This window comes from Artibeus jamaicensis, unplaced genomic scaffold (genome assembly GCF_021234435.1).
Source record: "Artibeus jamaicensis isolate MK-2021 breed Jamaican fruit bat unplaced genomic scaffold, CSHL_Jam_final contig_399, whole genome shotgun sequence".
Classification (NCBI taxonomy): domain Eukaryota; kingdom Metazoa; phylum Chordata; class Mammalia; order Chiroptera; family Phyllostomidae; genus Artibeus; species Artibeus jamaicensis.
This window is the reverse complement of record NW_026521816.1, coordinates 843,020-868,696: the sequence shown is the minus strand read 5'-3', so window position 1 is coordinate 868,696 and position 25,677 is coordinate 843,020. Positions and strand designations below refer to the sequence as shown.

Below are 25,677 nucleotides of genomic sequence, written 5' to 3'. Positions count from 1 at the left end.
CATGCCGTCTCCATCTATGCCTCCATCTTGGCAGAAGTCTACTCTACTGAATATTTATCAGTCTGGTAGTTTTTTGGTGGGATTTTTAGGGTTCTTTGACATACACACAGTATCACGTTATCTGCAAATAATGACAGTTTTACTTCTTCTTTTTCTATTGGGATGCCTTCTATTTCTTCTACTTATCTGATTGCTATGGTTAGGATTTCCAATACTATGTTGAATAAGATAGGTGAAAGCAGATATCCCTGTCTTGTTCCTGATTTTAAGAGAAAGACTTGTAGTTTTTGACCATTGGGTATGATGTGGACTCTGAGTTTGACATATATGACCTTTATTACGTTGAGATATGTTCCCTCTGTTCCCACTTTTCTAAGAGTTTTTATCATAAATGGGTGTCAGATTTTATCAGATTTTTTCTGATAAAAATTTTTCTGGACCTGTTGATATGATCTTGTGGTTTTAACCGTCATGTTGTTTATGTGGTATATCATGTTTATTGATTTGCAGATATTGTACCAACCTTGCATCCCCAGAATAAATCCCTAAGTATTAGCTATATACTTAATACTGTTCCCCATGGGAAAATGTCACCAGGACACTGGCAGTCTTAAATCACTTGTCAATGTCAGAAATCAGCTTCAAGAAAATTTAACATTTGCCATGAATCAACATAGGTAGTAATCAGCCAGAGAAACACTGGTTGCAAAAGAGACTGTAATCTAGGAATCAGCAGTAGAATATACAGTTAGCAATGATCAAAAATCCAGAAAAATACCTCAACAAATGTAGCCAGAGGGCTAATGTTTGAAAGGAAATGGGAGGCAGCTTCATGGAAGTTAAAGACCTGGGTTAGGACTCTGGTCTCTAAACTAGATGTGAGGCCCTGGACAAGGTCATTTAATTTCTCTCAATGTCAGGTTTCTTGGGGTTAATAAAGTAATGTCTAAAAGTGTGTCTTACCAACCATATATTTCTATGCAAGTGTTCATTACCAAACAGGAAAGCCTTGCCCATGAATTATGACTGATTAATTCCCTGCCCTGGATTCTAGGTTCTTCTTGCTTGAACACTGAAGATGTGAGCAGACAATGGTAGGAACCAGTAAAGGTGAATGTTTGAAGGCAGTGATCAACAAAGACATCTGTGGAACAGACTTTAGCAAGTGTGTTGTATCAGAAAGTAGAGCTATCTGAAATACCTAATCCTCAAAAATAGCTAAAATCTAGTTTTAGAATTTCTACCAATATGAACTCTTTATATTGTGAACTTTGTGTTATCTAATAGTTTAGCTTATCCAGCTAGACAATTAATTTGTAGCTTCTGCTGAAATGATTTCAGTGGTTAAAAATTCAGTCACCAAATTTTTGGGACCATTTTAGAAATTCTTTTTTGTACACTATTTACTTTTTTTTTTCTATTCAAATTCCTTATCATATCATTTGACCTCATTAGGATCATTTTAATTTTATTGTGTATCTCTGTTAATGCAAAATTTATCAATTTTGAGCACTCACTTCCCCTTTTGAAAAAAACTAATAGGCCCAGCTTCTTCCCACCAACCTGTGAAGAACCTTCGAGAAAAGAGAAACACAGATCTACCCCTTCTGAACATGCATTGTGTAACCCGGGAGGAGGGAGAAGGAATGGAGACAACTGATACAGAGTCTGTATCTTCTGCTGGCACTCACATACAATCTTTAGAGCAGCTTCTTAATTCTTCTGAAACTAAACTTGGTATGTTTCCCTGTTTAAGTATGTTTTTCTTGTTTAATTCTGTTCTGTCTTATTAATATTACTGTTATAAATACCATTTTGATCTATTCCAGTAAAATTTCTTTCAGTATTCCACCCCTTTTCAAATGGAAAAGTTTACTTCAGGATGAAAGAATTAAAAAATTATATTTGTTTTAGTTCATTTTTATTTTTGATGTTAGAGACAGAGGGAAAGGAGGAGGAGGGAGAAGGAGAGAAATATCAGTGTAAGGGAGAAATACTGATTGGCATGCACTCCAGCTGGGGACCAAACCTGCAACCCAGGCATGTGTTTTGACCAGGAATCAAAAACTTTCAACCTTTCAGTTTGCAGGATGATAACCAACCAACTGAGCATCCCCTACCCCTGAAGTTTTTTTCAATTACAATTAGGTCAGCTGTAAGCTTGAACCAGAAACAGATGATTGGAAATTCTACAGTGGTATTAGAAAGTATGATAAATATTCTCTCACCATGCTAAGAAGCAGTTTTATTTCTCTCAATGAAGTAGTAGTACTAAATTTGCATTCCTAAATAATAATGAAATTTTGGTATATTTTATTCTTACTTACAATGAATACTAATGTTCATAATTCAGGTAGAAGTTTCAGGATCTGGGGCAGTAAAGACTCTTTGTATCCACAGTCATTGATTATGATGTGGATGGAAACTGCAATTATGATTCCTGCAAATGACATTAAAACTGGTGAGATGGAGTCATCACTGTAGAGTGGCAATAGAACCAAGAATTAGACTTGGCTTTGTGATTTTGCCAAAATTAATTGTTGACTCTGAGCTTGTTTTTAACTCTGTAAAATTTGAATAATGATGCCTGTTCCATCTCATATAAAATTCGTATGAGTCCATGATGTAAGTGATCAGTAAATGTTAATACTTCATTTATAAGTAAAATGACACAAGCTCTTGAAACATTAATAGAGGAGGATGAGTGCTTAAATGAATAAAACAATTTATAAGCAAAAGCCTAACAAATTGCAGAATTGGGGCTCATAGTTATATTCAGTTAGATTGTATACTTTACAATAGAAATTGCCCTATTTGGCCCTGGCTGGCATAGCTCAGTGGATTGAGCACAGGCCTGTGAACCACACAATCGCGGTTCAATTCCCAGTCAGGGCACATGCCTGGGTTGCAGGCCAGTTCCCTGCAGGGGACTCACGAGAGGCAACCACACATTGATGGTTCTGTCCTTCTTTTCCCTTCTAAAGATAAATAAATAATAAAATCTTTGGAAAAGAAAAAGAAATTGTCCTGTTTGTGTTACATTCAACATGTAACTTTTTCATTGTGTTATGTTGACCAGAGGGGATGGCAAAGAGAGTGGACCTACTAAGATATTTTCTTATTTAGAATTTTCATCAGTAGTCTGGTTTTGAAAATTAATTATTGAAACATTTTGTAGAGACTTCTTTGTGGCGTGCTGACTTTACCAAAGAAGAATTGATGCAAAAGCTCAGTTCCACCACAAAAAGTGCTGATCACTTAAATGGACTGCTCAGGGAAACGGAAGCAACCAATGCAGTCCTTATGGAGCAAATTAAGGTAAGGTCCAGAAACTGCTAATAAGAAAATATACCAGTTTTTTGACCCTCCACACATACTTACCTAAGTTTAAAAACTCACATATCAAATGTATCCATAACATCTTGACTCTTAATGGTATTACATTCCTGAAATCAAGAAATATTGTCTTTATATCTATTATATAAATACTATTTTAATTCCTACTTTTTCTAAGAAACTGTAATAGATTTAGAAGTCAGTATTCTACATATGCTTAAATAGAACTTAAATAGGTCCCTGGCTGGGTGGTTCAGTTGGTTGAAAGGTCATCCCTTACACCAAAAGGTTGTGGGCTCAGTCCCTGGTCAGGATGCATATAGAAGGCAGCCTATCGATGTTTCTCTCCCTTTCTCTCTCTCTCTAAAATCAGTAAAATGTATTTTTCTATAAATATGTATATGCTTATATATATAAATATATACTTATGTATTTTTATTATACTTATATGTACTCAAGTATACTCAAGTATACTCAAGTATAAGTATATTATACTTAAATATATTTATATTTTTATATACTTATATATACTCAAGTATATTTTTATATACTTGAGTGAGGATTTTTTTTAAAAAATGGGTATAGGTCTGAAACTAGAGGGCATCTGAGTCCGGAGCTCATGCTACCTGTCACCACTTAGCCAAAAACCAGAGACAGGGATTAGATTATAATTGCATTTTTATTAATATCAGAGGCCACTGATCTGAGAGGGTAGCAGGTAAAAACCCTAACATCCACCTCCCCCTTGAGTTTTCAGAAGTAAGCTTATATAAGGGAAATGTGGGAATGTACGAGGAGGAGATTCCTAGGGGGAGCAGGGAGGTGCTCTTTCCCTTGGGACTAAGGGGAGAAAAAGCTGAAAGGGGAGTCGGGAGGCTTCTTCCCAAGCTCCCATTGTTCAGCTGTTATCTCTCCATTTAGATTAGCATTTATCTCTTCCCCTGACACCTGTGGCTTATGGCTTTTGCCAGTGCCAGCTCTCTGTTACCTTCAAGGAGAAGTATCAAAGGATATCTTTGATAAATATTTTCATTACTGGTTTCTGGAACATAATGGTCAGCCTTCACATTCCTAGTGGCTAGACACTCCAGGGTTGAGGTCGGGTTAAATGTCTCTTTGTTCTTATGTGGTTGACTGTTACTGTAATGAGATCTCAGTCAGAATATAGGGTTGAATATACTCTTGATTAATTGGGTATAGATTCTGTTAGTGATTATCTAATGTTATAATGGGGAGGAAAACGCAGCTAGCACTAAAAAGGATTTCATCTCTATTTCCCTTATCAGGTCCTTAAATTTTTAAGATAAACCATGGAGTATGTCTTATTCAGATCATTCTGCTGATGTTTATGGCACTAAACTACTTGCACAAGTGGCAAAATGGCATAAGAAGTTTTCCTTCTTAGAGATGCCAGAAACATGTAGGTAGATTGTGGAGCAGTTGAGGATTACACAAATGAGATATTTTCAGTCTGACTCAATGATATATCAGCACTCCAAATATAATCATACTACTTGCTGAGTAGTTCTCAGGAGCCAGGACCTGGGTTTTACAATTATTTAATCCTCATAATTGTTAACCAGGTTCAGGGGGTTTACCTTGGAGTGCTCCATTCAAAAAAGGAGAAGTGGTTGTTGCAAGGTAGTTTTATTTACTTGCAGCGAGTGAAGAGATGAGATTTGCATCCAAAGTTGTCTTCCCAAGGGAAGCTTAACCATTGTGTCGCAGGTGGGCACAGGTAACCAGGTTCTTGGTGATTGCAAACAATGAATTGAACCAACACACAGAAAGTTTATAGCAGAAAGAAAGAGAGCATATTTAAGTGATAGTACACGCCACAGAACATGGAAGCAGGTCAACTCCAAGCAGAAATTCACCCTCAGTGGCCAGAGGGATTCTGTTATTAGAGAGCAGATATTTCCTGGCTAGTTTTGGCAGACTTTTATTGTGCATGTACAAGTAGTTATATTACTTTTAAGCTATGCGGTCTTCTACGATTTTCTTTGATTACCCACCAGGGGAGGGGAGTCCCACAATGCTAATTTATTATAATGAAAGAGGAGGCGTCATGTAGCATCTTCTGCACAGGTGCTGTCATGATTCACCATGACACTTTACCAGAAAGTAAAGTGACCATCCTGACCATCACTCCTGACCATCTCCTGCCTCAATTGCTTATATTCACTATTTGGTCAATTACATGTTGATTTCTTCTTTACACTTATCAAGTTAGGTTCGGTCAAGTTTATTCTGTTTATGTCTGGTCTGTAAAATACTATGTTACATTTTAACATTTAGCAAGAATATCATTTAATAAGAATGGCCCAGACCTTGAGACTCTAGTTCTAACAAAATCAATGGATGAAAGAAAAACTGAAGCTGATAAACAGTGGAATGAAATTCAAACTCCTGTCTTTCTGGAAAGCACATTTTTCTGCCCTATACCACACAGGGCCACCAGCTGTTTTTGTCAAAATAATTTTTAATTCTAAGCTATTCAGGTATTAACAGTACATTATATATATTATGATATCCTGTCATTAAATACTTTAGTATATATATATATATCTATAAAATAACTTTTCCACATAGTCAAAACATTATCATGTCTAAAATCATTTATTAGCCCAGTGAACCAATGATTACTTTAATATTTTATTGCCACAAATATACATTCTCACATGATTTCTTAGACCTCATTGTCACGTTTTAAAAATTACCCTAGGTTTTAGGACAGAGCTGGGTAACTCTCCAGGACTAACCTAGAGTGACAAAACAAAACACTGTATATTTTTTGGTTTCAATCCAGAAATCTTCTTCAAAGACTAACATCCTACCATGTTTTTCATATCCTTTGCTCCATTTTTTCTGATAGTAATTTAGATTGTCTTACATTCCAGAATTTTCACTCATTCCTACATTTGACTTTGTTTTTGGTTAATTGCTGTTCATCATGTAAATATTATTTCATTGTGTATACCTTAACTGCCTGGGGTTCTGGGAGCAGGGCAGGGAAAGAGTTTAGTGGTGGAGATACATGTTCACCTCAGCCCCTGCCTTTAGACTCTAGCTTGCACTCCTTACAATGCTCAGTAAACCAGAGCCCTGAGCCCACAAACGTAAGTTTCTACAGAGTAGAAGGGGAAGGAAACATCATGGCACCACTATGTAGACTTTACATAGTCCTCAGATTTTATCCCCAGTTTCCATTATACTTCTGAGGCAGGTGATTTTCTGTGGTATCCTTTCTCTCCTCTTGTCTGTGGTGCTTGGTCAGCAGCTAAACTGAGTCACTTACATTATAGCTCTCCCATCTTAGAATTTCTTGATATTTCTCATCTATATTTTTCTCCTAGGGTTTCCTTTATTGTCATTTTGTGGGTATTTTAGGGGGAAGAGAAAAAATGCACTTGTTCATTCTGCCATGTTTAACCAGAATCTCCTAAAAACCTACTTTTCAAAGTCATTTCTCTAATACCAGCTTCTCAAAAGTGAAATTAGAAGATTGGAAAGAAATCAACAGCGAGAGAAGTCCTTAGCTAACCTGGAGTACTTGAAGAATGTGTTGCTGCAGTTCATTTTTCTAAAACCAGGTAGTGAACGAGAAAGGCTTCTTCCTGTCATAGATACAATGTTGCAGCTCAGTCCTGAAGAAAAGGGAAAACTTGCTGCAATTGCTCAAGGTAGGTGTAGCAAAGTCTTAAAACATCTGCCTTATAATTTACACTAAATATTGTCTTGTGGTTGAAATTTTGTGTGTGTACTTACAGTCTTTATTATAACACTGTGACTTAAAATTATAACTTAATTTTGTTTATTTGGGTGTTCTGTCATATCTAGTAAACCCACAACTAGATTAGAAAAAAAGCTATCTTTTTAACAATGTTCAGCAACTATAGGACATTTATATAATTTTTAACCTGCAGCAAAATACAATACAGTGTTTAGTTTTGTCAACCTATGCTTGTTTAAATCAATTCAGTGCCAATACAAATCCTCATTTTAGCACATGATGAAGGAAACTTTATTGAGTGAGAAACAGTTCAATTGTGATGCAGCAAAGCTGTAAGGCAGCCCTGGGCCAGGCCCCTCTCCTGTTAGACAGTTTGGCTCTGCTCCTTGCTGATCTGCTTTGCTGTGCTCCTGGGAGGCTCCTGTTTCCTCAGCCAAGGAAACAGTCTTTATTATTCTTCAGCGGAAAGGGAAAGTGGACTCTTAGAGCCACAGGGGAGCTGGCTTATATTGACAGAAGTTCCCACTCCTGGTTTCTGATTGGTCTGTCTTCATGCAAATGAGGACTCAAAATCCTTGCAGTCTGATTGGTTACAAGGCACTGTTTGTTTTTTTAAAGATTTTATTAATTTTTTTTTAGAGAGGGAAATGGAGAGGGAGAGAAACATCAACATGTGATTGCCTCTTGTGCGCCTCCTGCTGGGGACCTCGCCTGCAACCCAGGCACATGCCCTGACTGGAAATCAAACCAGCAACCCTTTGGTTTGCAGGATAGCACTCAATCCACTGAGCCACACCAGCCAGGAAAAAGGCACTATTCTGACTGGTCAGAGTAGAGGCACTTTGGTTGGCTGGAGCCACACAGCTCCAATTGGAAAGCCTCAGTGCTATTAGTTGAAATAGGATTCCAGGAACTTCTTTGTAAGAACTGGCTCAAATAGCAGAAACACAGTGCAGGCAGAAGGTGGGCAATTCAGTGTAGCCCTCTTCCTAAAGTGCAGTTTGTGTGAGAGGAGCCTATGTAGAAACGGCCTAGGGTTTTGATTTGATTTTTGTTTTGTTTTGTTATGTTATAACTTGAGGTCAGTTAGCCACCAGCAGCTCTTCTTAGTAGATGTCTTCTTTGTCAGAGTTCATAGTTTGTTTGAGCTTCTGGATCTTCGGAAATCCAGAATCTCTTCAAAGAATGTGGTTTTATTTCACATCGTAATTTTTTAACATGTGTTGGCTTGTTCTCTCCTACTTCCTCTTATTCGACACAAAAATAATCTAGAGACAACAGTCTTATGGCTTAACACTTTGTCTGTGTCATATGCAACAATCCATTTCCAGGTTTATATAACTTTAAAGCTATCCTGTATTTTAACACTTTCATGTCAAATAGATTTAACACTGTGATTTCATAAACTCCTTTAAAATGATTCTCATACAGCTGCTATAGTTACCTAAATTGAACCTGTATCTTAAGGATCATAGTTTCATTTTTGTTTTAGTTTGTTTTTTCTTTGAGAAACAAAAGCCAAATTTATTTGTTCATTTCTTGTGTTTGAAGTACTCCTCAATAACATCATTGGCCTGATTCTCTGCAATAGTCCTTAATCACCACACAACTGGAGCCAACTGCTTTACAGCGTTTTCAGCTCTGTGTCGATTGTGGAGGCCTAACCAGTCTTCTAGTTTCTTCTTGTCTTCTTAGTTAGGTTGATTTGGTGTTCAGCACAAAGGGCCTCCACCAACTTGCCATACCTAGGCTCACCACACTTTGATGCAAGTGCACAAATATGAGCTTGGCATGTTTTCCTAGGATTCCTTAGAACAATGCTGTTCAGAACTTTTGTGCGAACACCGTGAACTTCACAGTTTCTTCCCTAGGCTGCAGTTTTACCCACAGTATTGAGATTGATACGTGTACTTGTAAGGCATTGTCAGCTATCTGAATTCTGCATGCTAGGCCATCATGGATGAGTAGTCTTCAGCACCTCTGTAAAACAGTAGTAACATCTATTACACCTCTAGAAGCAGTGCCTTTCTCAGCCATGGTGATGGGTTATGAGTGGAGCCAAATCTTGAATACACCCAAACCTTCCTGAAACTCTGTGGTACCAGGGAATGTGTTATAGTTTTAAAACATTTGAATTATTGACATTTTCAAGCATACTGCGAGAATACTGTAATAATGCCCCTTGTAGCTGTCATCCGTCTTTAACATTTTTCAACTCCTAGTCACTCTTCTTTTGATCAGGGAGAAAGCTGAGTCAGGCCCTGCACCCCCAGGTTGCTCCTCAGTTCTTGCCTCATTCACAACAGAATTATTCAAGCAAGGGACAAATGTATATAGCCGATATGAGATAGCAAGTTCATTTATGAAATACGTATGAGCATGAAGCTGCAAGCAAGCAGACACCTGGCTAGTCTGAATGTCCTACATATAGAGGAAATAAAGTTGTTAGTAAGTTTGTTAGTATGTGTGTTCTATACATTTGAGCTGAGGCTACATGTTGGCACCCAGCTGATCTGAGTGTGTTGACTCTTGGGGTTCAAGGATTATATCATTTAATTAGCTCCTGGATTCCCCCTCCTTCCCCTTCAAATCCTTGGGAATAATGTACAGCTACAAAGGCTTTCTTCCTCAGTTAGTAAAAGCTCTTTGTCTCAGTGAAATTGCTTCGGAGACTCCCTTTCCCAGCAGAGTCTCAAGGTCTCTCCTCCTCCTGCTCTATCCCTGCTTGTGGTGTTTGGACCACCCAGCAATCTTATTGAATCAGGTTCAGGACTGTTGAATCAATGAGTAAGACATGTCTCCCCCCTCCTCCCTGCCTTAGTTCACCATCTATCCTATCTAACAGCAGGAAAAGAATGAACACTGACATACTCACTATAGGTGCCTGATTTGATTAGCAAAGGGTGTCGCATCTTACTAGAAGAGAACAATTACTCAGGGCAAGAGCAAATGCATCGTTTCTCAGCACAGGTTTTCCCTGGTTCTCATTTACCTAAGGAGGTGAATAGCTGCCAGGAATACTAACTGCACACAGCAGGGTCCTGCCGAATCTGGAAGACAGCTGAATTTTTACTGTCTCACAAGATTTATACACAAGAGTATACCATTCATTCCAGATGAACATACAACAATCTCTGCATTTTGTTAGGGGAGTGTTTACAGTCACCTAGCTGTCATTGTTCCTGGGAGACATCTCCTTCTCTTATGGAAGAAAGCAGAGTTAGTGCCCAGTTGTCTATTCCTAAATAAAGAATATCCCTCCCTTCAACTTTCTAGAAGCTCTTCTTGCAGATTTTGGAAGGCAGACTTCTAAAAGGCCTCCTGCCCCATTTACTCCCTCTTGCACATGTCTGTGCCATGCCTTTATGTAATCCTCTCCTCTCGAATAGCAAGTAGGTTGACCTTGTGACTTGAGTCTTAAAAGTAGACTACATCAAAGGTGATAGGATGTCACTTCCATTATTAAGTTGCAAAAAAATTTTGACTTCTGTCTTGGTAGCAGACCCTCTGCCTCCTCCACTTACATACTTCATTGACACAAGCTGCCATATGGAAGAGGCCCATGTAGCAACAAAACAAGACATCAGTCCAACATCTACTGAGGAACTGAATTCTGCCATCCATCATGAATTTGAAGCAGATCCTTATCCATTGTTCCTTCAGATGAGATCCTATCCTTGCCAGATAGGTTGATTATAGACTTTTTTTTCTACAATGTTAAATGGAAAGTAGTGGGCTACGCTTTTTTTGTTGTTCAAGTACAGTTTTCCGACTTTTTCCCCCACCCCTCCCCACCATCTCACCCGTCCCCACCTCCTTCCCGTTTCTACCACTTCCTTGTTTTTGACCCCGTGTCGTTTATAATTGTTCCTGTAAACCCTTCACCATTTTCCCCCATTATCCCCTCCCCTCTCCCCTCTGGTCACTGTCAGACTGCTCAATTTCAATATCTTTGGTTATATTTTGCTTGTTCATTTTGTTGATAAGGTTCCAGTTAAAGGTGACATCATGCAATATTTGTCTTTCACTGTCTGGCTTATTTCATTTAACATAATGCTCTCCAGTCCCATCCATGTTGCTGCAAAGAGTGGGAGCGCCTTCTTTTTTTCTGCTGCATAGAATTTCATTGTGTAAGTGTACCACAGTTTTTTGACCCATTCATTTACTGATGAGCACTTGGTTACTTCCAGCACTTGGCTCTTACAAATTTTGCTGCTATGAATGTTGGGGTGCATAGGTTCTTTTCAATTGGTGTTTCAGGGTTCTTAGGATATAATCCTAGTGGTGGAATTGCCAGGTCAAAAAGGCATTTTCATTTTTAATTTTTTTAGAAAATTCCATACTGTTTTCCACAGCGGCTGCACCATTCTACATTCCCACCAACAGTGCATTAGGGTTCCCTTTTTTCCACATCCTCTCCAAAACTTGTTAGCTTACCATGTCCATGCTGACCCGTGTGAAGTGGTATCTCATTGTGGTTTTAATTGGCATCTCTGTGATGAATAGTGATACTGAGCATGTTTTCATATGCTGGCCCCTCTGTATGTCCTCCTTGGAGAAGTGTCTATTCAAGTCCTTTGCCCAATTTTTAATTGGGTCACTTGTTTTAGGGTGGAGTCTTGTGAGTCTTTTATATATTTTGGAGATCAATTCCTTGTTTGAGGTATCATTGGCAAATATGTTTTCCCATGCTCTTGGTTCTTTTTCATTTTAATGCTGTTTTCTTTAGCTGTGCAGAAGCTTTTTGTTTTGATGAGATCCCATTTGTTTATTCTTTCCTTTATGTCCCTTGCTGTAGGGGACATGTCAGTGAAAATTTTGCTGTGTGGAATATCTGAGATATTCCTGTCTGTGTTCTCCACTAGAACTTTTATGGTGTCACGGCTTACATTTAAGTCTTTTCTCCACCTTGAATTTATTCTTGTTTATGGTGTAAGTTGGTGCTCCAGTTTCATTTTTTTGCATGTACCTGTCCTGCTGTTCCAACACCATTTGTTGAAGAGGCTATTTTTGCTCCCTTTTATACTGCTGCCCCCTTTATTCAATATTAATTGAACATAGAGACTTGGGCTAATTTCTGGGCTCTCTATTCCGTTCCGTTGGTCCATGTGTTTGTTCTTGTGCCAGTACCAGGTTGTTTTGATTACAATTGCCTTGTAATACAGTTTGATATCAGGTATTGTGATCCCTCCTACTTTGCTCTTCTTTCTCAATATTCCTGCAGCTATTTGGGGTGGTTTATGGTTCCATATAAATTTTTGAAGTGTTTGTTCTATATCTGTGAAATATGCCATTGGTACCTTAATAGGTATTGCATTGCATCTATAAATTGCTTTGGGTAGTATGGGCATTTTGATGATGTTAGTTCCTCCAATTCATGAGTAAAGTATATGTTTCCATTTGTTTGTGTCTTCCCTAATTTCTTCAGTGTTGTGTAGTTTTCTAAGTACAGGTGTTTTACCTAATTTGTTAGATTTATTCCTAGGTATTTTATTTTTCTTGTTGCTGTATCAAATGGGATTTTTAATTGATTTGTTTCTGATATTTTATTGTTGGTATACAAAAATGCATTTGATTTCTGGACATTCACTTTGTATCCTGCCGTTTTGCCAAATTCATTTGTTAGGTCGAGCAGTTTTTGGGTGGAGACTGTAGGATTTTCTGTGTACACTATCATGTCATCTGGAAATAATGACAATTTTGTTTCCTCCTTTCCAATTTGAATGCCTTTTATTTCCTTTTTTTGTCTGATCACTGTGGCTGAAACTTCCAATACTATGTTGAATAGAAGTGGTGAAAGTGGACAGCATTGTCTTATTCCTGATCTTAGTGGAAAAGATGTTTTTGCCCATTAAATATGATGTTGGATGTATGTTTTTCATATATGGCCTTAATTATGTTGAGAAATGCTCCTTCTATTCCTACTTTGCTGAGTGTTTTTATCATAAATGGGTGTTGTACCTTATCAAAAGCTTTTTCCTTATCAAAAGCTTTTTCTTCAGCTTTTGATCATATCATTTCATTTCATTGATATGATCATGTGATTTTTGTCTTTGTTTTTGTTTATGTGATGTATTACATTTACTGATTTGGGACTATTGTACCATCCTTGCATCCCTGGGATGAATCCCACTTAGTCATAGTGTATGATCTTCATAATGTATTGTTGGATGTGGTTTGCCGATATTTTGTTCAGTATTTTAGCATCTGTGTTCATCAGCAATATTGGCCTTGTTAGGTCTTTATCTGGTTTTGGGATTAGGATGATGCTGGATTCATAAAAAGAGTTTGGGAGTCTTTTGGGATATTTTGGAATAGTCTGTGAAGGATAGGGATAGCTCTTCCTTAAATGCCTTGTAGAATTCTCCTGTAAAACCATCTGGTCCAGGGCTTTTGTGTGTCAGGAGTTTTTTGATTACTGCTTCAGTTTCATCTGCTGTTATTGGTATATTCAGGCTTTCTGTTTCTTCTTCATTGAGTTTTGGAAGATTATATTTTTTTAGAAATTTGTCCATTTCACCTAGCTTTTCAAATTTCTTTGCATACAGTTCTTCATAGTAATTTCTTACAATCTTTTCTATTTCTGTGGCGTCAATTATAATCTCTCCATTTTCATTTCTGATTGTGTTTATTTGGGTCCTCTCTCTTATTTTCTTGATGAGCCTACTTAAAGGCTTGTCTATTTTGTTTATCTTTTAAAGAACCAGCTTCTGGATTCATTGATCCTTAGAATTGTTCTTTAAGTCTCTATGTCATTTAATTCTACTCTGATCTTGTTTATTTTCTTCCTTTACTTGCTGTGGGCTATCTTTGTTGTTGTTCCTCAAGTTCTTGTAAGCCTAGGGTTAGGTTGTTTGAAATGTTTCTATCATTTTTAGGTAGGCCTGTATTGCTACAAACTTCCTTCTCAGGACTGCCGTAGCTGTGCCCCATAACTTTTGGTGTATTGTGAGTTCATTTTTGTTTGTTTCCAGAAGCTCTTTGATTTCTTCCTTGATTTTATTCTTGACCCATTCATTGTTTAATAGCATACTATTCAATCTCCATGATTTTGAGTGTTTTGGGTTTTTTTCCTTGAAGTTGGTTTCTAGTTTCAGTCCCTTGTGGTTGGAGAGAATGCTTGATGTGATTTCAGTTTTCTTGAATTTGTTGAGGCTTGTTTTGCATCCTATCATGTGGTCTATCTTTGAAAATGTTCCATGTGCATTTGAAAAGAATGTGTGTTTTGCTTCTTTGGGATGAAAGGCTCTGTATTATCAGTTAAGTTTATTTGATCTAGGAGATCGTCAAATGCTGCAAATATATTTGCTGATATTTTGTTTGGAAGATATGTCCATTTTTGACAGTGGGGTATTAAAATCCCCTAGTATAATTGTGTTGCTGTCAATGTCTTTCTTGAAGTCCTCCAAGATTTTCCATATGTTTGTGGTTGCTCCTGTATTGGGTGCATATATATTTACAATGTTTATGTCTTCTTGATGGATTCTTCCCTTGGGTATAATGAAGTGACCATCTGAGTCTCATTATATGGCCCTTTTTTTGAAGCCTATTTTGTCTGATAGGAGTATTGCTACCCCGACATTTTTTTTTTTTTTCTGTTCGTTTGCCTGGAAAATTTGTTTCTAGCTCTTCACATACAGTCTGTATAGGTCTTTTGTTTTGAGGTGGGTCTCTAATAGGCGGCATATGTGCAAGTCATGCTTTCTTATCCAGTCAGCTATTCTGTGTCTTTCTGTTGGAGCATTTAATCATTTACCTTTAAGCTTATTATTGGTAGGTAGTTATTCATTGCCATTTTTTCTTACCCATGTTCCTTTCTCTTTCACTTTTTTAATTTCTTTTCTTAAAGCAGCTGCTTTAGCATCTCTTACAGACCTGGTTTGGTGATGGTGTATTCTTTAGATTTGTCTGGGAAGCTCCTTATTTGGCCTTCCATTTTAATTGAGATCCTTGCTGAGTAGAATAATCTCGGTTGCAGTCCTCTGGTTTTCATTACTTGGAATATTTCTTGGTATTCTCTTCTGTTTTGGACCATTTCCATTGAGAAGTCTGCTGCCAGCCTTATTGGGGCTCTGTTACTTGGTATTTCTCCCTTGCTGCCTTCAAGATTCTCTTTTTCTTGGAATTTTGCCATTTTAATTATGATGTGTCTTGAAGTGAGCCTCTTGGGGTTTGTGTTGATTGGGACTCTCTGTGTTTTCTGGAGTTGTGTGACTTTTTCTTTCATCAAATTAGGGAAGTTTTCCATCATTCCTTTTACAAACAGATTTTCTAATTCTTGCTCTTCTTCTCCTTCTCATATCCTTATTATATGGATATTGTTACATTTCATGTTGTCTTGCAGCTCCCTTACCACCTATTTGTTCTTTCTGAGTTTCTTTTTCTTTTCTAGTTCTATATGCGTATTTTTTTCTACCTCATCCAACTCACCAATTCGATACTGTAATTTCATTAAGCCTGCTTGTAATTTCTTATGTGTTTTTTATTTCCAAGATTTTATTGTTCATTTTTTCCTGGTTTCTGTTTATAGTTTTTATGTCTTTTCATGCTGATGTAGTTCTCACTCAATTCCTTTTAGTTGTCTGAGAGTTCCTTGAGCATCTTTATAACCATTATTTTGAATTCTATATCTGATAGTTTGGTTACCTCCATTTCATTTCTCTGTTTTAGTTGGGAGTCTTCCCTTCTTTTTGAATCCATGTTTTTTCTTTGTCTCCCCATTTTAGGTGACTTTTTTTTTTGTTTCTGCACTTCCTGATGTTTCACTTTTCTATCTGTCTTTATAGCATGAACTTCTATGATAGGAATTCTGTGGGGTTCAGTGCTGTGATCTTTTTTATCTCCTTGTCTAGATCCTCTAGATTTGCCCTTCTTTTGTTCGTGTGGGCTTTCTTGTTGTACTTGGGTTTTTACCTTTTGGTGGTTCCTTTGTTGGAGGCTTTTCTCCTCCAGCAGGTATACTGATGTTCCCAGCTCCCACTTCTTGCATGTCATCAGTGGCAAGGGGTAGGAAAAATGGATTAAGACAGAGTATTTTATGGGATTTAAAGTACTAACAAGTAGAGAAGAAATAGGAGATTCTCTGGGTAAGTGTAGTGTTAACTGTGATATTTCATCCAATTAGCCACTTTTTATGAAAGGTGAAAGAGATAAGACTCGTGTTAGAGGGCAGGATGATTGTGAGCTGAATCCAGAAAACAGAGCACTTGTGCAAGGTTAGATGATGAGATATAGTGAGATTAAAGGATAGAAAGTAGGAGTAGTGTGAGAGAGAATAGAGTTAACCACAACAATAATAATGCTCAGGATTAAAGTGAAGTGGGCTAAAATCATAGAGGGTTGCTGTGTAGTATGTACAATTGTATGGAATAGCAATTATTTACAGTTGTACTAGAACAACAATAATATGACATGAAATATATGATTTGGATCACTGGAATGGAAAGTACCTGATCAAGAGTTGTGTGTTACTGGAAAATAGGTGAAACGAATGAAGGAAAATTAAAATACAATAAAGAGAGGATGAGGAAAACTAGTCAAGCAATGCCATTAAACAGAGAAATGAAGAAAACTAAACATAAGGAAGAGAAATTTTAAAAATACTAATAACTAAAAGTGGTAAAAATAATGAGAAACTAATAATAATACATATAACAAAATGCCAGCTCTTTAGGGTAGCATTTGTCTCAGTTTCTCAGTTGTTGGGGTTACCCTTGTGCTCCCCCTTTCAATCTGTCTGTGGACCCTTCATAACTCCATATCTTACTGTCTCACTTGGGGGAAGAAAAAGAGAGAGGAACCAAAAAGAAAAAAAATAATGATAAGCTTCCTGCTGACTTTAAACCTATTCATTGAGTTCTGCTGGTCTTCCTAGATGCCACAGGAAGAGGGGAGCTGGGCTTCGCTTTTCTCCCTTCCTGTGGTTTTGAGAGGATGGGGACCAAGTGTAGTCTGCGATATTCACAGTTTCCTGGCCTCCAACCCAGTTCCTCTGTGAGCTGCCAGGCTTGAATCAGCCACTTAGTTGCACACAGCATGAGAGAAGCCAGGCGGTGAGGTTCTATACTAGGCCACTCACAGTTTCTGTGCATGGGCAACTGAAATCACCCTGGGGATGGTGAGCCAGCCACTGCTGGAGAGTTCCTTATAAAGCAGCTGCTTAACAAGCACACAGCTTTTCACACAGCCCAACCTCCCAACCAGTCCAGAGACTATTCAAGTCACTGTCCAACACTGCTGAACTCCCCCATTCTTCAGGTGTCACCCAGCACCTCAATTTTTCTGGTGCCAGCATCCACAGTCCCAGCGGATACGTACCACCTTTGTATGTTTCCCACTTCATCTCTATTCTCCCCATAGCAACTTCCAGCATCTAGGTCCCTTCTGGTGCCAGGCTGCCCTTCCTGCTCTGGTAGGGAAGGGAGTTGGTGATCTAACCCTCCTCCCTGTATCCTGCGGTAGGTGCTGGGCTGGGCTGCTGTGGCCCTGGTCCCCGTGCAGAATCCAGGGACCGTACCATTACAGCACAGTCTCCTTACCATCTGTTTTTCAATGTCCTCTGCAATTTTGGCCCCCAGATTTCATATAAGCTGGGATTCACTCTGTTCCTCAGATGATTAGCTAGGTATTCTAGCTGAGCACAGGAAGAACTGGGCTCTGCTCCCACCTACCTCGCCAACCTCTTCTCAATCCTGATTATAGATTTTTGACACACCCTGAGACAGAGGACCCACCTAAGCCATTCTTGGTCTTATGCCTCACAGAAACTAAGATCATAAATGTGTTTAAGCTGTTTTAAGCTGATAAGGTTGTAGCAATTTATCATATAGCAGTTTATAACTAATGCATGGATAAAACCAGTTAATGAACAGAAAAAAAGAAGGAAATTGGTTTGTAAATTGTAGAGTTTCATTTAAAATTTTAAAAATGCTTCTCTAAATGAGACCCAACTGTACATATATGTCTAAAAACACAGGTTTATGGAGGGCTACATACTAAATATAATAATGGTTGCTTTTGGAGGGGAGGGGACTAGTGGGGAAATTTAATGAAAAGTATGCCCACTTTTTTGTAAGGTTGTGAAACTTTCAAATTTTACATATTAATATACAAATCATATTAAGAAGAAAACAATAAAGGTGACCTTTTCTGAAATTTTCTTGGAGGCTCAGAATTTTTCTAAACTTTAACATAGGATTTGTGTTGATCATAAGAAAGATTACAAGAGAAAATGGAACATTCAATAAAAAAATGATACAACCATGTTGGAAAACTGTCATCTTTTTTGAATAAAGTTAAACATATATTTACTGTACAACAGTCCTGTTCTAAGGTATTTTATCCAAAAGAAATGAAAACCTATGTCTACACACACAAAAAAACCATTTACACAAACCTCATGAACATACTAAAAACCTGAATTAGATATTTATAGGGGTGAATTTTATGGTATGTGAATTCTCAAATTTTTTTAAAACGTGCACAGATATTTATAGAAGCTTTATTTTAAATGGCTAAAAACTAGAATCAGCTCATAAATGGTAAATGACAAAACAACTGGTATAGGCATACAATTAAATACTACTCAGCCATAAAAAAGAGTGAACTACAAATATATGCAACAAGGATGGTTCTTATTTTTTAATATATTTTATTAATTATGCCATTACAGTTGTTCTATTCCCCCCCTTCATTCCCCTCCACCGTGCATAACACTCCCCCCACCAATCCCCCCTTTAGTTTATGACCAAGTGTCTCAAGTTCTTTAGATTCTATGTTTCCCATACTATTCTTGCCCTCCCCCCTATCTGTTTTCTACCTACCATCTTATTTTCTGTACCTTCTCCCCCCTTCTCCTCCTCCCACTCCCCTGGTCCTAACCCTCCATGTGATCTTCATTTCTATGGTTCTGCTCCTGATCTAGCTGTCCTCTTAGTTTGCTTTTGTTTTAGGTGTGGTTCTTAATAAATGTTAGTTTGCTGTCCTTTCACTGTTCATCTTTTTTATCTTCTTTTTCTTAGGTAAGTTGCTTTAACATTTCATATAAGGGCTTGATGATGATGAACTTCTTGAATTTGATCTTATCTGAGAAGCACTTTATCTGCCCTTCCATTCTAAATGAAAGCTTTGCTGGATAGATCAATCTTGGATGTAGGTCTTTGGATTTCATGACTTGGAATACTTCTTTCCAGCCCCTTCTTGCCTGTAAGGTTTCTTTTAAGAAATCTGCTGACAGTCTGATGGGAACTCCTTTGAAGGTGACTGTCCCTTTATCTCTTGCTGCTTCTAGGATTCTCTCCTTCATTTTAATCTTGGCTAATGTAATGATGATGTGCTTTGGTGTGTTCCTTCTTGGGTTCAACTTCTTTGGGACTCTCTGAGCTTCCTGGATTTCCTGGAAGTCTATTTCCTTTGCCAGATTGGGGAAGTTCTTCTCCTTTATTTTTTGTTCAAATAAGGTTTCCACTTGTGGCTGTCCTCTTCCCCTTCTGGTACCCCTATAATTCAGATGTTGGAACGTTTAAAGATGTCCTGGAGGTTCCTAAGCCTCTCCTCATTTTTTTGAATTCTTGTTTCTTCATCTTTTCTGTTTGGTCATTTTTTTACTCCTTCTGGTCCACTCCTTTGATTTGAGTCCCAGTTTCCTTTCCTTTATTATTGGTTTCCTGTGTATTTCCCTTCATTTCAATTAGTTTAGCCTTCATATGTTCCTCTCATTTGTGACTAAAATCAACCAGTTCTGTGAGCATTCTGATCACCAGTGTTTTGAACTGTGCATCTGGAAGTTTGGCTATTTCTTCATTGCTTAGATTTATCGGCTCTGGGGCTCTGAGTTGTTCTTGAGCCATGTTTTGATCTGTTCATGCCTGTTAGGTATGAGGAGCGGAGCCTTAGCTGTTCACCAGGGCGGGCCACATAGGTCACTGGTTTGTGATGCTGAATGTGGGGGTGTGGTCAGAGAGGGACAATGGCCGTTCCCTCTGCTGCTTCCTGCCACTGGGGCCTGCGTGTTCCGTTGCACTGCTAGCTCCTTCACTGGTTTATCTGTGTGGGAATGTGTGACCTCTATCAGCCCTCAGTGGGTCCGCCTGCTTCTCCACATCTGGGATCCGCCCACAGCTTCTGGCACGCCTGGGTCACACGCCCAGGTTGTTCCATTGGATCTTTCCCACCTGACCCCGTTCTGCTGCTAGCTCTGCCCCTCTTACCGGTTTGGCTGAAGGGTTCGTTGTTGTCAGGCTTCCGTATAGTTCAGTTTTTCTGTGGTTTGGCTGCATTTTTGTTGCTAAAATTTTGTTGTTTTTAAACCGAGTTGTGCGAGAAGGTGCATTGCTTCCACCTACGCCTCCATCTTGGCGGAAGTTACAAGGATGGTTTTTGAAGGCATTTTGCAAGTGAAAGAAGGCTATAAGACTCAGAAAGACTATATGCAATGTAATGCTATTTATGTGAATTTCTGGGGAAAACACTATAAGGTTAGAAAACACATCAGTGGTTGTGAAGTAGCAGTGAGGATGCTAGCTAAAAAAGGTCATGAGAGAACTTTGACATGGGGTGGTGGTGGTACAACTGAAAAGGTTGAACTTCAAGTAAATTTACTTCAATAAACCTGATTTTTAAATGGTTAAAACATAGTTGTTTTGGATTGTTTTGGTTTAGTTTTGAGACTTACCATAAACCTTTTGGCTTTAGATTCTAAGTTATATAAAGGCTTCTGTTCTAAAAGAATATAAAAAGTTCCTTTTATTTTCGATAAGACTTAATTGTGCTGGAGACTTTATTTTGGAATTATGTAATAAAGACAATAAATACTGAAAATCAAAGAACAGAAAGATTCATAGCATCAAAGTTTGGTATGAGAAGATTAATACTTTTTTTTTTACTCCCTAAAGGTGAGGATGAAAATGGTTCCCGTTCTTCTGGATGGGCATCCTATCTACATAGTTGGTCTGGACTTCGGTAAATTGATGGAAAGAACATCATTTATTAATCAAATAGAACCCATTTGGCAAAAAGGATTCACATATATTGCTGTTATTCTTTCATTAAAAAGTGTGTAATAACCCACATCTACATGTATTTGTACATAAGTAGATTTATAGTTGTGTCATACAAATAAATAAGAGTAAATTCTGTGTTTTGCATACTCAAAACTGTAAGCCTATTTTTGTCCACCCCTATATTTAAAAAGTCTCAGCTTGAAGCAGAAATACAACAGCTGCACTATTGATTCCAGTCCACAGACCTTGACTGATCCCCACACATGCTGCCAGGTGATAAACCAAGAATGAGCACTTCCTTCTCCGGAACCTCAGGACCTGCTTGTTTCTGGGCAGTACTGTGAATTTTGACATTAGACTAAATTTTTGTGCCGTTATCAACTGGAATTTAGGCTTTTAAAATAATGTTGTAACAATATTTATAGCAAAGTCAGACTTGCAGATTGTTCTTAGTTGTAAATTATTTAAAAATTGTTAATTAGAACATGAAGGAAAATTTTATTGGTAAAGTTGGTATGTTTATTAAGCGACTATAAGGAAAAATATAAGATACAACTAATTATGAGAACAAGTTAAAATACAATTTATGTAGTTACTTTAAAATGAACTGATTTTTCCTCTCTAAAAGTAAGTTATCTCAAAACTCATTGTATTGTTAGAGTCCTGTTACTAACTGTGACATTGTGGTTCCCATGTTTCAGCAGATAATGTCATTCTGTAAATTTTTCACTAGAAGGGATTTTAGAGACATCTTAGAGATCAATGCTACATTTCAACAGTTCTTGTGAATAACTCTAGATAGTGGTATGACTTGCCTTCAATGTCTCTGAATATATATGATTGACTACAACAAAATTGTGTCTTAAATCATAGAGTTATATTTTTAATATTTATTTGTTAAAGTACCACATAATATGTTCTATGAAGGTCTCTCTTAGGCTTTCCCATTTATATTCTAATTTTCAGTCTCAGCTGGTGAATTAACTATACTTTGGTTACCCAGAACATCAGCTTCCAATTTAATTTAACATTTGCTGCTGATGGGTTGAGTTTATTCTTTAAAAAATATATATCTGTCCTTCCCCCTCTTTTAGAACAGACCTAACTAGTGAATGTATTAAAGAAAATATATCTGTTTCAAAGCTGACTTTAAAAGTATAATTTTTTACTGTTTAAATTGTTGATATAAGTATGCCAGAACATACAATGAAACTGTAATAGCATTTAAATCAATTTTACTTTCTCTTTAAATCTAGGCCTTTTCGAAGTCTATAAACTTGTTTTGAAATAGTTTCTACTTATTAATGTAGTGACAAAAATACCTTTCTGTATGACTTTGATTACAAAAGAAATATTCTTTCATGGTTTCAGCAATGAAAGGAAATGTAATTATTTTAATACTTCCATTAAATATGTTTATATTATATTTTTATGCTTACTCTTTCTTTTAGACACTGTGTCTTTGAAGTTTTAAATTAGTTCATTAATTGGAAGTATAAAGTCCTTTACTAACATCTTTAGACATTTGGGACCTAGAGTATCAGGTGTTTGAGAGAACAGAGATGGACCTTTAGGATCATGGTGCCTGCCATATCTGACAAGTGGCTTCCACAACTTCTACTGCAAGCATTGCTTAGCTTTTCTTTGGGCACCTCAGGTTTCAGCCTGTCTGTGATGCAAGGCATCTCTGGTATACAATGAGCTTTACATTCCAAACAGTGTAAGTATAAGATAACAGCGTAACTTTGAAAATTACATTCTTTTAAAGAAGCTTTGTCAGAAGTGTAACCAAATTACATACTAGCAAAGCTAAGGCTTGCTAAAGGCCCACAGTGCCTTGTGTCCTTTTAAACACAATCATTAGTCGATTACATAGCTGGAAATATATAGTAATATTGAGTAGTGTGATGTTTTCCATAAAGACACAATTTTGGTATTGGGTGACTGGCACAGCACACAAAAAGGTACTCATACTGTATAAGGAAGCTATTCTATATTGATTTGGTATCTGAATATCTGCTATTGCTTTAAAATAAATACACAACAAGGAAACCAACCTGATACTTTGAGCAGGTATCTTTGAGCAGATTTTCACCCACGAGTGTTAATCATTTGGTTATTTATGTGTAAAGAACATTTTTTCTACCTGCATTCAAAACGTAGACTTCATGGGAAATATATCAAGTTGTAACCTTCAAATTACTACTTAAAATTAGTTTTGTGTGACTAGAACACTGAATGTGGTGAGGAAATATAATTGCTTCAATCCTCTCTACCCCTGCCTCTCTCTAGGATCTTTTGCCCTACCACAATACAAGTACAGGTAGGCCCAACTGTAATAGGGTCTGGCCAGAAATCACTGGGAGGCTGGAAAGACCTCAGTCCAGGGCTACCCCAATCTGACAGAGCCAGCCTCTCACCCCTAAGAAGGGAATTGGAAGAACACTGGTTGCAAGTGCCAGAGGCCCCCTGAGTTGAAATCAGGACCCGCTTGACAGCCTTCTTACACCCTGGAGCCAAACTAAACAAAGGCCCTGGGAGTGAGCAAAGGTGCGGGCAGCTGAGCTACTCATATAGCAGCCTGTGTGAGCTCTGGGGGCTGGACACCCCTTCCCAAGTAAATAGACACTATGCTGGTACAGACCTGGAAACTTCACCCCCTTTCAAAATGTTGGAGGGAGAAGGGTCAAAGACAGTGGAGAACTGAATAGCAGACACTGATGCACCTTGAACAAAGCCTGACTCCCTCGCACAGGGATTGCTGGGTCAAGTCTTTAAAATGCAGGGTGTCAAGAGACAAAAGGCTTTTTCCCCTTCTCAGCTAGCCTGGTCAGACACAGAGCCTGAGTTCCTGAGACCAGCAGGTCCTCAGGAGGCGGTGCCATCTGGGAATGTTCCCCCTGGGGCCCCTCTTGCACAAAAGGTGGCAGCAGAACTGACAGTGCTGTGCACAAGACGGGAAGGGATTGCAGAAGGTTCTGCCTGGCCAAGGACACAGATGCTGGTGAATGGATGGCCAGAGAAAAACACCTCTGGAAGAGAGAAACTGGCAGCACAAGAAAGACTCAGGCAGGTACACACAGACTTGTGAGGTGCCTGGAGATGGACTGCAACTGGGAATCTGCATTTCTTTAAGGACCGTACTTCTAAAATGGAAATAGAACAGCAGTTTTGCTAACCAAAAACTCAGAAGCGGAAAATACATTGAAGGGACCCAACCTGGCAGACCTGCAAGGAGAGGGCAGCACAGGGGAGATTTCAGGTTGAAACTCCTGTGAGACAGCAACAGGCTCCTCATGTCTGGAAAGCAGGAGCTGAATGCCTGAGATTTGCCTTTCCCAGACAGGCAAACCCAAGTGCCCTGCTGTGGGGTTACAGGTTTAAGGCCAGACCAGGCCCAGCAGTTTTGTGCTGCATAGATTTCCTCAGAACAAAGAAGAAAAAAAGCTGATAGGGCTCTTCACCAGACATTACATGCTACACAGCTCCTCTGCCCAATTTACTAAGCCCAGCAGAGCAGAGCAAATAGAGACAGGTGCAATAAGATGGTATCATCTCTCCTGGAAAACTGTTTAACATTCATTTCATATCCTTCAAGTTTGGTCATAATATGGCACCGGGTTTTATAATATAGTTTTTTCAAACCTCATATTGCTCTTCCCTTCTCTTATTCCATACTACCTCCTTCCTCCCCCTTCATATTTTTGTTTTAATTTCTATTTTCTTTCTTGGTACAATTTGTTTCTCTTCTGCATTATTACTATTGCTCCCCGCCTCCAGCCTTTCAAAGCTGAACCTATTGTGGTCATCATTTCACAATATATTGTTAATCAAACTATCATGCTGTATGCCTCAAACTTTTACAGTGGTGTATGCCAATCATTTCTTATTGAAAAGATATGAAAATAATACAAATATATGCTACTAAGTTTGAGCTTTGGAGATGAAATAAACTAAATTTTATATTTAAAATTTAAATCTGTAGATATCATGTATCAACAATGATCTCGTAGAATTTAAAAGCTTGAATAGGTCTATAACTACAAAATGTTAAAACAGTTGTTAAAATCTTCCCAACTAGAAAATACAAAGTCCAGATGGATTTAGAGTTGTGTCCCACCAAACTTTCAAGTAACAATCATGCCAATATTATACAAATTTATTCAGCCCTGGCTGGTGTAGCTCAGTGGATTGAGTGCGGGCCTGTGAAGCAAAGGATCGTGGTTCGATTCCCAGTCAGGGTACATCCCAGTGGGGGTGTTGCAGGCCAGATCCCAGTGGGGGACACATGAGAGGCAACCACACACTGATGTTTCTCTCCCTCTCTCCTTCCCTTCCCCTCTCTCTGAAAATAAATAAATATTTTTTTAAATTTATTCAAACAAGAAAAAATAGCACTCAAGTGTGGCGGGCCTGCGTCTCATCCAGCAATTACAGGACCTAGGGGTATGGCCGCTGTAGTGGGTGCTCTGCTTCTGCACACTTCCTCCGTGGCCCTGGGCAGTGCAGTCTGTTTGTGTCTGTTCCTCCTTGGAACCTGCATGGGAGCCAGCGACCTTTCGGGAACCTGGGGGCCGGGCGGGAGCACCAAGCCTGGTGGGGCAGCTG

The 25,677-nt window shown here is 38.3% G+C and overlaps 1 protein-coding gene across 2 annotated transcripts in view; it reads left to right on the top strand.

Moving 5' to 3' along the window:
• GCC2 (GRIP and coiled-coil domain containing 2) overlaps positions 1-22,451 on the top strand; it is a 118,399-nt gene extending 95,948 nt beyond the window's left edge. For both annotated transcript variants that reach the window (XM_053665255.1, XM_037138348.2), the window contains 4 exons: positions 1,543-1,737; positions 3,179-3,318; positions 6,818-7,019; positions 20,962-22,451. In XM_053665255.1, the coding sequence (XP_053521230.1) occupies positions 1,543-1,737; positions 3,179-3,318; positions 6,818-7,019; positions 20,962-21,032 (608 nt within the window). In that variant the 3' untranslated portion in view covers positions 21,033-22,451. The remainder of the gene's footprint in view (positions 1-1,542; positions 1,738-3,178; positions 3,319-6,817; positions 7,020-20,961) is intronic.
• Positions 22,452-25,677: the final 3,226 nt, after the last annotated feature.